The 14,152-nt window shown below is 42.6% G+C and overlaps 1 protein-coding gene across 1 annotated transcript in view; it reads left to right on the forward strand.

Annotated features, from left to right (window-relative positions):
• LOC110491302 (F-box only protein 40) overlaps positions 1-14,152 on the forward strand; it is a 49,207-nt gene that overhangs the window by 16,122 nt on the left and 18,933 nt on the right. The window contains exons 2-3 of the mRNA XM_021564659.3: positions 8,989-9,031; positions 9,273-10,472. Coding sequence (XP_021420334.2) covers positions 9,029-9,031; positions 9,273-10,472 — 1,203 coding nt within the window. The 5' untranslated portion in view covers positions 8,989-9,028. The remainder of the gene's footprint in view (positions 1-8,988; positions 9,032-9,272; positions 10,473-14,152) is intronic.

Raw genomic sequence — 14,152 nt, forward strand, 5'->3', positions numbered from 1 at the left:
ATGAGAGCCAGTTTCATCATAGCACTTGACGGTTTTTGTGACTGCACTTAAAATAAAACTTTCAAAGTTCTTGAAATGTTCCACATTGACTGACTAATGTCTTTGCTTATTTGAGCTGTTCTTGCCATAATATGGACTTATGGTCTTTATCAAATAGTCCTATCTTCTGTATACCATCACTACCTTTCACAAAAACTGATTGGTTCAAACGCATTAAGGAAAGAAATTTCACAAATTAACTTTTAAAGGAGGCACACCTGTTAATTGAAATGCATTCCAGGTGACTACCTCATGAAGCTGGTTAAGAGAATGACAAAAGTGTGCAAAGCTGTCAGAGGCAAAGGGTGGCTACTTTGAAAAATGTTTTTATCACTGTTTTGAACGAATCAGTTGGAAGGGCCTATAGGCCTATAGGCCAATGCAGCAGTAGACCTAGAACTTCCATCGTCAACTAAGTAAAATACAATGCCTTTAGAAAATATACATACCCCTTATTCCACATTTTGTTGTTTTACAGCATGAATTCAAAATGAATTAAAAAAGAAATTCACCATTCTACATACAATACCCCATAATGACAAAGTGAGAAAAAAAGTGAGAAAAAAAGTGAAATTATTGAAAATGTATTGAAAATAAAATACAGAAATATGTAATTTACATACACTACCGTTCAAAAGTTTGGGGTCACTTAGAAATGTCCATATTTTTTTTAAAGAAAAGCTCATTTTTTTGTGTATTAAAAAACATAAAATTGATCAGAAATACAGTGTAGACATTGTTAGTGTTGTAAATTACTATTGTAGCTGGAAACGGCAGATTTTTTATGGAATATCTACATAGGCGTACAGAGGCCCATTATCAGCAACCATCACTCCTGTGTTCCAATGGCACGTTGTGTTAGCTAATCCAATCCAAGTTTATAATTTTAAAAGGCTAATTGATAATTAGAAAACCCTTTTGAAATTGTTAGCACAGCTGAAAACTTTTGTCAGTCAGTTAAGAACAAATTCTTATTTTCAATGACTGCCTAGGAACAGTGGGTTAACTGCAATGTTCAGGGGCACAACAACAGATTTTTACCTTGTCAGCTTGGGGATTTGATCTTACTAGTCCAATGCTCCAACCACTAGGCTACCTGCCACCCCGTTCTGATTAATGAAGCAATAAAGCTGGCCTTTTTCAGACTAGATGAGTATCTGGAGCATCATCATTTGTGGGTTCGAATACAGGCTCAAAATAGTCATTTACAACATTAACAATGTCTACACTGTATTTCTGATCAATTTGATGTTATTTTAATACACAAAAAAATGAGCTTTTCTTTAAAAAAAATATGGACATTTCTAAGTGACCCCAAACCTTTGAACAGTAGTGTAAGTGTTCACACCCCTCTGTCAACACTTTGTAGAAGCACCTTTGGCAGCGATTGAGTCTTTCTGGGTAAGTCTCTAAGAGCTTTCAACACCTGGATGTGCAACATTTGTCCATTATTATTTTTAGATTTTGAAGTAGATTGACGTCAAAACTGTAACACGGCCACTCAGGAACATTAACTGTCTTCTTGGTAAGCAACTCCAGTGTATATTTGGCCTTGTGTTTTAGGTTGTTGTCCTGCTGAAAGGTGAATTAATCTCAGTGTCTTGTGGAAAGCAGACTGAACCAAGTTTTCCTCTAGGATATTGCCTGTGATTAGCTCCCTTCTGTTTCTTTTTTATTCTGAAAAACTCCCCAGTCCTTAACGATTACAAGGATACCCATAACATTTGTATTTGTATTTATTATGGATCCACAATATCTAGTGCAACAGCAGCAGCTACTCTACCTGGAGTCTAGCAAAATTAAAGCAGTTATACATTTTAAACACATTACAATACATTCATAACAGATTTCACAACGTAAGTGTGAGCCCTCAGACCCCTACTCTACTACCACATACAGTGGGGCAAAAAAGTATTTAGTCAGCCACCAATTGTGCAAGTTCTCCCACTTAAAAATATGAGGCCTGTAATTTTCATCATAGGTACACTTCAACTATGACAGACAAAATGAGGGAAAAAAAATCCAGAAATCACATTGTAGCATTTTTTATTAATTTATTTGCAAATTATTGTGGAAAATAAGTATTTGGTCAATAACAAAAGTTTCTCAATACTTTGTTGTATACCCTTTGTTGGCAATGACAGAGGTCAAATATTTTCTGTAAGTCTTCACAAGGTTTTTACACACTGTTGCTGGTATTTTGGCCCATTCCTCCATGCAGATCAACTCTAGAGCAGTGATGTTTTGGGTCTGTTGCTGGGCAACACAGACTTTCAACTCCCTCCAAAGATTTTCTATGGGGTTGAGATCTGGAGACTGGCTAGGCCACTCCAGGACCTTGAAATGCTTCTTACGAAGCCACTCCTTCATTGCCCGGGCGGTGTGTTTGGGATCATTGTCATGCTGAAAGTCCCAGCCACGTTTCATCTTCAATGCCCTTGCTAATGGAAGGAGGTTTTCACTCAAAATCTCACGATACATGGCCCCATTCATTCTTTCCTTTACACGGATCAGTCATTTCTGGTCCCTTTGCAGAAAAACAGACCCAAAGCATGATGTTTCCACCCCCATGCTTCACAGTAGGTATGGTGTTCTTTGGATGCAACTCAGCATTCTTTTTCCTCCAAACACGACGAGTTGAGTTTTTACCAAAAAGTTATATTTTGGTTTCATCTGACCATATGACATTCTCCCAATCTTCTTCTGGATCATCCAAATGCTCTCTAGAAAACTTCAGACGGGCCTGGACATGTACTGGCTTAAGCAGGGGGACACGTCTGGCACTGCAGGATTTGAGTCCCTGGCGGTGTAGTGTGTTACTGATGGTAGGCTTTGTTACTTTGGTCCCAGCTCTCTGCAAGTCATTCACTAGGTCCCCCCGTGTGGTTCTGGGATTTTTGCTCACCATTCTTATGATCATTTTGACCCCACGGGGTGAGATCTTGCGTGGAGCCCCAGATCGAGGGAGATTATCAGTGGTCTTGTTTTTTCATTTCACCTTTATTTAACCAGGTAGGCAAGTTGAGAATAAGTTCTCATTTACAATTGCGACCTGGCCAAGATAAAGCAAAGCAGTTCGACACATACAACGACACATGGAGTAAAACAAAGATACAGTCAATAATACAGTATAAACAAGTCTATATACGATGTGAGCAAATGAGGTGAGTTAAGGGAGGTAAAGGCAAAAAGGCCATGGTGGCAAAGTAAATACAATATAGCAAGTAAAACACTGGAATGGTAGATTTGCAATGGGAGAATGTGCAAAGTAGAAATAAAAAATAATGGGGTGCAAAGGAGCAAAATAAATAAATTAATTAAATACAGTAGGGAAAGAGGTAGTTGTTTGGTCTAAATTATAGGTGGACTATGTACAGGTGCAGTAATCTGTGAGCTGCTCTGACAGTTGGTGCTTAAAGCTAGTGAGGGAGATAAGTGTTTCCAGTTTCAGAGATTTTTGTAGTTCGTTCCAGTCATTGGCAGCAGAGAACTGGAAGGAGAGGCGGCCATCATTGTCTTCCATTTCCTATTAATTGCTCCCACAGTTGATTTCTTCAAACCAAGCTGCTAACCTATTGCAGATTCAGTCTTCCCAGCCTGGTGCAGGTCCACAATTTTGTTTCTGGTGTCCTTTGACAGCTCTTTGGTCTTGGCCATAGTGGAGTTTGGAGTGTGACTGTTTGAGGTTGTGGACAGGTGTCTTTTATACTGATAACAAGTTCAAACAGGTGCCATTAATACAGGTAACGAGTGGAGGACAGAGGAGCCTCTTAAAGAAGTAGTTACAGGTCTGTGAGAGCCAGAAATCTTGCTTGTTTGCAGGTGACCAAATGCTTATTTTCCACCATAATTTGCAAATAAGTTCATTAAAAATCCTACAATGTGATTTTCTGGATTTTTTTTCTCATTTTGTCTGTCATAGTTGAAGTGTACCTATGATGAAAATGACAGGCCTCTCTCATCTTTTTAAGTGGGAGAACTTGCACAATTGGTGGATGACTAAATAGTTTTTTGCCCCACTGTCTATGCAGTATATCTTGTGTGTGTGTATAGTGTGAACTGTATGTTATTGTGTGTTTGCATGCATGTGTCTATGTTTGTGTTGCTTCACAGTCCCTGCTGTTCCATAAGGTGTACTTTTATCTGTTTTTTAAATCAAATTTTACTGCTTGCATCAGTTACTTGATGTGGAATAGAGTTCCATGTAGTCACGGCTCTATGTAGTATTGTCCGCCTCCCATAGTCTGTTCTGGACTTGGGGACTGTGAAGAGACCTCTGGTGGCATGTCTTGTGGGGTATGGATGGGTGTCCGAGCTGTGTGCCAGTAATTCAAACAGACAGCTTGGTGCATTCAACATGTCAATATACCTCTCGCAAGTACAAATTGTGATGAAGTCAATCTCTCCTCAACTTTGGGGCAGGAGAGATTGGCATGCATATTATTAATGTTAGCTCTCTGTGTACAACCAAGGGCTGCGCTGCCCTGTTCTGAGCGAATTGCAATTTTCCTTATTCCCTCTTTGTGGCACCTGACTACATGACTGAACAGTAGTCCAGGTGTGACAAAACTAGGGCCTGTAGGACCTGCCTTGTTGATAGTGCTATTTATAATGCAGACTACTGTTCAGGCTACTATTGTATCAATATGTTTTGACCATGACCGTTTACAATCCAGGGTTACTCCAAGCAGTTTAGTCTCCTCAACTTGCTCAATTTCCACATCATTCATTACAAGATTTAGTTGAGGTTTAGGGTTTAGTGAATGATTTGTCCCATATACAAGTATTTTAGTTTTTGAAATATTTAAGACTAACTTATTCCTTGCCACCCATTCTGAAACTAACTGCATCTCTTTGTTAAGGGTTGCCTTCATTTCAGTCACGGTGGTAGCTGACGTGTATAGTGTGTTGAGTCATCCGCATACACAGACACATTGGCTTTGCACAACTTGAAAAAAGTAATGGTCCTAGACAGCTGTCCTGGGGCATTCCAGATTCTACCTGGATTTTGTTGGAGAGGCTTCCATTATAGATAACACCCTCTGTGTTCTTTTTAGACAGGTAACTCTTTTTCCACAATATATCAGGGGGTGTAAAACCATAAAACATACGTTTTTTTCCAGCAACAGACTATGATCGATAATTTCTAAAGCCGCACTAAAGGCTAACAAAACACCCCCCCAGAATCATTTTATCATCATTTCTCTCAGTCAATCATCAGTTACTTGTGTAAGTGTTGTGCTTGTTGAATGTCCTTCTCTAGAAGTGTGCTGTAAAATAGCATTTTATCTAGTCAAACACCATTTTTTTCCAGAAGTTTACTATGGGTTGGTTACAGGATGATTGCTCGGCCATTTGAGCCAGTAAAGGGGGCTTTACTATTCTTAGGTAGGGGAATAACTTTTGCTTCCATCCAGGCCTGAGGACACTCTAGAAAGTAGGCTTAGATTTAAGATAATGCATATAGAAGTGGCATTATCGTCTGCTATTATCCTCAGTAATTTTCCATCCAAGTTGTCAGACCCTGGTGGCTTGTCATTGTTGATAGACAACAATAATTTTACTTACTTTACGGAATTCAAAATTACAATGCTTGTCTTTCATAATTTGGTCAGATATACTTGGATGAGTAGTGTCAGCGTTTGTTTCTGGCATGTCATGCCTAAGTTTGCTAATCTTGCTAATGAAAGAATCATTAAAATAGTTGGTAATATCAGTGGGTTTTGTGACGAATGAGCCAGCTGACTTATGATGGAGCGGAGTTTGCCTTTTTCATTTAAGGTGCTCCAAAGATTTGTACTATCATTCTCTATGTCATTTATATTTGTTTCACAGTGTAGTTTTCTTTGTATTCAGTTTTGTCACATGATTTCTCAATTTGTAGTACATTTTCTAATCGGTTGTACAGCCAGACCTATTTGCCATCTCTTTTGCCTCATCCCTCTCAACCATACACTTTTTCAATTCATCATCAATCCACGGGGATATAACAGTTTTTACTGTCATTTTCTTAATGGGTGAATGCACAATAGTAACTGGGATTGGCAATTTCATATATGTGTCAAGTGCAGCATCTGGTTGCTCGTCATTACACACCACGGACCAACATATGAATCACTACAAAACTTTTTGTTTGAACTCTTAAAACCTTTCTAGGGTATGTGGGACGCTAGCGTCCCATCTGGCCAACATCCAGTGAGATTGCAGAGCGCCAAATTCAAATACAGAAATGCTCATTATAAAAATTCAGAAAACAAAACATATTTTACATAGGTTTAAAGATTAACTTCTTGTTAAACCAACCACAGTGTCATATTTATAAAATGCTTTTCGGCGAAAGCATACCTAGCCCAGAACATACCTAGCCCAGAACATAGCCCAGTTGACAAATTATTACAAACAGTAACCAGCCAAGCAGAAGCGTTACAAAACTCAGAAATAGAGAAAATGAATCCCTTACCTTTAATGATCTTCATATGGTGGCAATCAGAAGACATTCATTTACTCAATAAATGTTCCTTTTGTTCGTTGAAGTCTCTTTATATCCAAAAACCTCCGTTTTGTTAGCGCGTTTTCTTCAGTAATCCACAGGCTCAAACGCAGTCAAAACAATCAGACAAAATAATCCAAATTGTATCCGTAAAGTTTATAGAAACATGTCAAGCGATGTTTAGATTCAATCCTCAGGTTGTTTTTTAGCCTAAATGATCTATAATATTTCAACCGGACAATAACGTTGTCAATATAAAAGGCAAACAAGAAATGCACATGAGCATGAAAAAGCTCTGCGACACGGTAGGGTCCACTCATTCAGACTGGTCTTACTCCCTCATTTATAATAATACTAAGCCTGAAACGATTTCTGAAGACTTTGTTCTACTAGATGTCAACAACCAACAAAAAAAACTACTTCCTGAATGGATTTTTCTCAGGTTTTCGCCTGCTAAATCAGTTCTGTTATATTAACAGACATTATTTTAACAGTTTTGGAAACTTTAGAGTGTTTTCTATCCAAATCTATCAGTTATATGCATATCATATCATCTGGGCCCGAGTAGCAGGCCGTTTTAATTTGGGCATGCTTTTCATCCAAAATTCCGAATGCTGCCCCCTACCCTAGAGAAGTTAAGTACTATACTAGGTTTCCTAGATATGGCTACTATATTGTGATCACTACATCCAATGGATTTTGATACGGCTTTCAAACTCATTTCTGCAGTATTAGTAAAGATATGATCAATACATGTTGATGATTTCATTTCTGTGCTGTTTGTAAATACCCTGGTAGTTTGATTGATAATCTGAACCAGGTTGGAGAAACTAGTTACAGTTTTTCTTTTTTGAGTGGGCAGCCTGATGAAAGCCAGTCAATATTTAAATCACCCAGAAATTATACGTCTCTATTGATATCACATATATTATCAAGCATTTCACACATGTTATCCAGATACTGACTGTTAGCACCTGGTGATCTATAGCAGCTTCCCACCAGAATGGGCATTATGTGAGGCAGATGAACCTGTAGCCATTTTACTTCAACAGCATTTAACATGAGATCCTCTCTAAGCTTTACAGGAATGTGGTTCTGAATATAGACCACAGCACCGCCCCCGTATGGCATTTCTATATTTTCTGTAGATCTTATAACCATGTATTGCTTCCACTGTACCATCAAATGTATTATCTAAGTGAGTTTCAGAACATGAATGTCATCTGTTACTAGAAATTATTGATTTCATGAACCTTGTTTCTTAAGCAACATATGTTAATGTGGGCTATTTCTAACACTTTTCTGGGATGCTTGATTGTTTTTCTTGCTTTACTGGGAAGATTATCAGAGGTAAACATGCTCGGGTTATTTTTGTTTGTGCAGGGTGAGCTGCACACAGTGGACTTCCTGCTAGGACACACAGCCTCAGTGTTAATAGTATAATTCTGGTTCATAGGCATATATTACTGCATACAATAGCTGTAGGTTCAGCAGAGACATTCAGGGCAGTAAGAGGGACATAAATTAGGTTACTTACATTGTGTCTATCATTTGAATGGTGTTTCCTCTGACACATTGGTGCAGCTGGGCGGGTGATCAGAAGCGCAGTTTGGCGGGTCATGTTTCGGAGGATGCATGACTCGACCTTTGCCTCTCCCCTGCCCGTTGGGGAGTTGCAGCAATGAGACAAGATTGAAATTGGAGAGAAAAGGGAGAAGAATAAACAATATTCTACAACTTGATTGGAGTCCACCTGTGGTAAATTCAATTGATTGGACATGATTTGGAAAGGCACACACCTGTCTATATAAGGTCCCATAGATTAGGACCTAATGAATTTATTTCATTTGAATGATTTCCTCAACTATAAGTCAGTAAAATCTTTGAAGTGGTTGCATGTTGCGTTTGTATTTCTGTTCATTGTATTTTAAACATGTTTTTACTTGTTACGTTGATAGACAGTGAGGGAACAGGAAAGACAAGAGAAAACATGGACTACATTCCGATTCTCTACCTTACCCAGAATAGATAATAGATAAGGGCAGATAATAAGAACACAGACGTTGTGTCAAATAGGTAGTGGGACAGATTCGTCCCAACACCATGGCCAACACCATACACTACCACCCGTGGAGGTGGTGGGACTAACCGCTCGACCACCCCCAGGCCTCTAGCTGACAATGTCTATTCTTGTTTTATGGTTGTGTACATAGAGGGAGAAGGGCACAACATTGACTATATTATATATAGTATGTATGACAGTATGATTACATTTCTTTATGGCCGATTAATGACAGATTACATGCAAACAATGTTAATGTGATTCCCATGATAGTCTGATCAAAGGATTGTCTGTGTTATATCTGTCCTGTTATTGTTTGTTGTTATTACCTCTACCTTTAGGGAGGTTGACACAAAACAACTTTATTGTCTAATCATATAAATTATTTGTTTTTCAGGATATTCACCAATTATTTGACACACTGAAGTTCTGTGAATATGGTAAGTTCAAAATTAATTTGAACTCAAAATGAATCAAATTTCAATAGCTATTGAAACCAAATAACGACAATCATAAAATGGGAAATTATTAAAACAGAGTATGTTTTTCATTGAGAGTAGTTTTGACTCTTTGCCTATCTCTCTCTTGCTTTGTCCCTCGCTCCCTTCCTCCCTCTTTCCCTCGCTCTGTTTTTCCTCGCTCTCTCACTCACTCTCAACCTGTGTCTTGCCCTCCCCTAAGGTTCGTCCTTCCCGCCCCAGCGGTCACCGCCACTGTGACAGCTGTTTCAGCCAGTGCTGCAAGGCCTCTGTGGAGATCTCGGTGTCATGTGTGCTCATCCCCTGCCACCTACAGTGTGGTGCCCTCTTTCACCTGTGCAAAGAGGAGGAGCATGCACTACTCTGCCCCAATGAGAGGGTGCCGTGCTTAAACGCGGGCTTCGGCTGTCCAATCAGCATGCCCCGTTCCTGGCTGGCGGCCCACCTGCAGGTCTGTCCAGCCAGCGTGGTGTGCTGCTCCATGGAGTGGAACCGCTGGCCAGCCGAGGACGCCCAGTCACACACACATTCGGCCCTGCAGGATAACCTAGTGAAGGAGGAGGGGGGAGGACACGGTGAGGCGCTGGACCTGGCCATGGCTCTGAGAGATCAGCACCATTTGTTCCACTCCCTGAAGATGAAGAATCTCTTCCCTGAGCTGATTGAGAGGGTGGAAGTGGAGGAGAGGGAGGAGCAGAGGAGAAGGGAGGGGAGGAGGAGGGAGAAGGAAGAGAAGGAGAGGGAGGCCCTGGAGGCACAGGGAGTGGATGGAGGACTGTCTTTCCCTAACAGGGTTGGCTGTGTGTCTCCTGCTAATCGAGGATGGTATGGACCCCTACCTGAGGATATTCAGGAGGCGGTTATGGAGAGGGACAGAGAGAGGGAGGAGGAGAGAGAGCTGACCCAGGAGGAGAGGGAGGAGCTGGCCAGGGGAAGGGTGGTAGGATCAGAGGGCCCGGTGGCCTACGTCTGGGAGCGCATGTTTAACATGGAGAGGGGAGGCTGCATGATAGCTGAGGCTAACCAAGAGGCAAGGGCAAGGGGCAGAGGTCAGGGTCAAGCATCAGGAGTTAGAGGTCAAGAGATGGAGTCACATCAATCACAGACTCTGACCACCACAGGGACACACGCACTTAATGACACACACACACACACAGACAAACGCCCCAACCCCCAGTGTGTGGCCTGTCTGGCCGGCACTAAGAAGAAGCAGATGTATTACTACAGCCAGCTGGAGCCCATGAAAATCAACACAGTGAGGACCTTTAAGATTCCCACCAGCTTCACGGCCAAACACACACGCATCAGGAACCCAGGACACCGGAAGAGGGTGGATATGGCCGTGGACACCAGCGACCTGGGGGTGGAGCCACAGGACATGCCTATCTGGGAGGAGGTGCAGGTGAGAGTTCAAGGTGAACTCTTTGGAGATCTCCAGTCAAAGTAGTTGCAGACCAATAGTCTCCCATTATAGTTCATTAGTCTCCTATTAGCATCAATTCATGCCTAACTGAAAATTTGGGCCCACATCAGAGGAAGTTGCCGCACCTATTTAGAGTAATTCCTTTCCTAAGCGGAAATTCTCATTTAAGCTAATACATATTCAGGAATTGGGGGTGTGAGCGTTGTGGTGATTTCCATGTGTAGCAGAGAAATAATGACAAATAACATACTGACTGACAGCTGTCAGAGTAACTAGCTAGTATGCTAACCTTAGCTGGCCAATGAAAGTTATGTGAGCACTATTTCAGTTAAGACGGTTGAAAATAATGATTTCTTAAAAAGACTACCAGCCTACCTGTCAAGAAATGAGTCTCAGCTAAACCATGCCTACACAAGCTGTTGACATGTTGACGTTTGTCTGACTCTTCCCATTTGATAATTCCAGTGAAACTGTGTCATATTCCAGATGTCATTAAGCTAGCTATATATCAGTGCATTATCTAAATTGCGGCTGTGATTATGCCATAGAAATAGAAAGAACATAAGCTCTGGTAATATGGATACCAGGTAGGCTAGTTGAAAACAAGTCTCATTTACAACTGCGACCTGACCAAGATAAAGCAAAGTAGTGCGAGAAAAACAACACAGAGTTACACACGGGATAAGCAAACAGTCAATAACACAATTGAAAATCTGTATAGTGTGAATATACAGTGTGTGCAAATGAAGTAAGGAGGTAAGGCAATAAATAGGCTATAGTGGAGAAGTACAATTTAGCAAATGACACGGGAGTGATAGATGTGCAGATGAGGATGTGCAAGTAGAAAGACTGTTGTGCAAAAGAGCAGAAAAAAATGATATGGGGTTGAGGTAGGTAGTTGGTTGGATGGGCTATCTACAGATGGGCTGTGTACAGCTGCAGCGATCGGAAAGCTGCTCTGACAGACAATGCTTGAAGTTAGTGAGGGAGATTTAAGTCTCCAACTTCAGTGATTTTTGCAATTCGTTCCAGTCGTTGCCAGCAGAGAACTGGAAGGAAAGGCGGCCAAAGGAAGTGTTGGTTTTGGGAATGACAAGTGAAATATACCTGCTGGAGCGCGTGCTACAGGTGGGTGTTGCTATGGTGACCAGTGAGCTGAGATAAGGCGGAGCTTTACCTAGCAAAGACCTATAGATGACCTGGAGCCAGTGGGTTTGGCGACGAATATGTAGCGAGGACCAGCCAACGAGAGCATAAAGGTCGCAATGGTGGCTAGTTGTTACGGTTTTCTTGCGGCGAAAGAGAGGAGGACCAAAATGCAGCATGGTCATTCTGATACATGTTTAATAAAAGATGAACACGAACAAATACAAAACAATAAACGTAATGTGAAAACCTAAACAGCCTTTTTTTTATTTTTATAAAAAATACTTTATTACCTTCAATACCATTCATTCTTTACAACTCATAATTTTCATTCATACTCCAATAATGGTATTTTAATTTAACTAAACAAAAACCACAAACAAAACCTCAGGGGAGCATCTTCCCCCCCGTCATCCTACAAACTACCTTTCCCTATCTCCCTGTCCCTAATCTATCCCCTTACAAATCTAAATGACACCCACCCCTAAACCCCCCTTCCACCTCTCCCGAGCAGCATGCTGCCCCCACTTCCTCTCCTCCCTCTTTATCCTCTACCTCAAATATCCTTCCACCCTCCTCACTATCCCTTCCACCCCCCAATCTCTCCCTGTCTTCACCATGTTCTGCCTGGCTTCCCACAGCCCCCGTTTAAAGAGACTCATGAGAAGCCAGAGCAGAAACCTGTCCCTATCCGTCCCTCTCGCTCTCCCTCCACCTCTCTCTAACCTGGCCCACGTCAATACAAAATCCCCCCTTACCAAACCTAACAACACCCGTGCCCTAGCCCATACTACTCCGGCAAAGGCACAGTCCCAAAAGACATGGCATACAGTCTCCTCCCTGCCACAATAGGATCTTGGACAGGTGGGGGATTGCGCCAAACTATGCCGGAAATAATGACCTTTGCGCCAAACTATGATGGAACGTACCAGCAAGCACTTATGGAGGCTCAACCAATTCAGGTCCTTGAGCCTGTTGTCCAGACCCCGCGCCTGCACCACTGCCGAGATGCCCACTACAGGCGCCGGACTCCCTGCCTGTCTGAGCTCCTCCTCCTCCTACATCCCAGTGACTGTGATCTAAACCTACTCTGGCAACTTCAACCTCAGGGTGCGCACGCAGCCACTTGGCCGCATGACCAAAGTGCCACGGCAGCTGTTCCGCCCGAGGACCCGTGTTAGACCACACCATTACGCTTCTCGCCTGATACGAGAAGAACAACCGCAAGAGGTAACCGCACGGGTGTATCACTGGATGAGCAAGCTCCGTTAACAAGAAAGAAACAAAAATTGCGTCCAGCTTGAGGGGGAGATGTGGTACCCCCCTACCTCCCTTCACGATGGGACAGAGCATACGTGCCCTGGCGACCCACTCGTACCTGCCACTCCACATGAACTGAAACACAAGCCTCACTAGAGGCCTCCTCAGACAAGCCGGCAATGGGTAGATGTACGCCAAATACAAAAGAGACGGCAACACATCCACCTTTAGGACCAGGACTTTGCCCATAAAAGACAAATACCTAGCCTTCCACATTGCTAGCTTTCTCTGTACCACTGCGATACGCATGTTCCAGTTTAGCGTCGCTGAGCCGGAGGTCTCAAAATGGACCCCGAGAATCCTCAGGGCCCCCTTACAAAGAGATAACCCCCCGGGCACATCCGTTCTACCGCGCCATCTTCCAAAAAACTTGACGGAAGACTTTGCATGGTTCAGAACCGCTCCCGACGCTCGGGTGAAATCCCCAAAGATGGCAAGGGACCTTGTCAGGCACGAGTCCTTGCACAGCAGCAAGAAAGTGTCGTCGGCGTACTGCGTCATCTTAACACACAGCCCACCACTTCCAGGGATCAACAAGCCTTCCACCCCTGTGTCTGCCCTAATGGCAGCCCCAAGAGGCTCCATGTACAGAACGAAGAGGAGAGCCGAGAGTGGGCACCCCTGCCTGACCCCAGACGAAAGGTCAAAAACATCACCCAAGTGACTATTTACACTAACTCGGCACCCCGCTCCGACATATAATGTACGAATCCATCCTATGAACTTCTCCCCAAATCGACCTAACACTCTGAATAAAAAGGATCTATTCACGCGATCAAAGGCTTTCGCCTGATCTAGCGCTGCTACCATTAAAGGCAGTCCTCTATCTTCAACCCAAGCGATGGAGTCCCTGATTAACTGTAGGTTCCATCTAATAGAGCGGCCCTCTACCCCGCACATCTGATCCTCATGGACGACGTAGGGAAGGGCTGTGCGCAACCGGTCTGCTAAAACCTTTGCAAGTAGCTTGTAATCTACACACAGCATGGTCAACGGCCACCAGTTGCCAAGGTCTGTTACTTCCCCCTTCTTATATAAAAGTGACAGCACACCAACAGCCATTGATCCCCCCGGGACCCTCGTCTCAAGGATGGCCTTCAAGACTTCGAGGACCACTGGTCCAAGTATACCCCAAAACTTGAGATAAAACTCAGCCGGCAGCCCATCCATCCCAGGCACCTTCCCTTTTCCCA

The sequence above is a fragment of the Oncorhynchus mykiss genome, chromosome 2 (assembly GCF_057628025.1).
Source record: "Oncorhynchus mykiss isolate SJ-2025 chromosome 2, ASM5762802v1, whole genome shotgun sequence".
Taxonomy (NCBI): domain Eukaryota; kingdom Metazoa; phylum Chordata; class Actinopteri; order Salmoniformes; family Salmonidae; genus Oncorhynchus; species Oncorhynchus mykiss.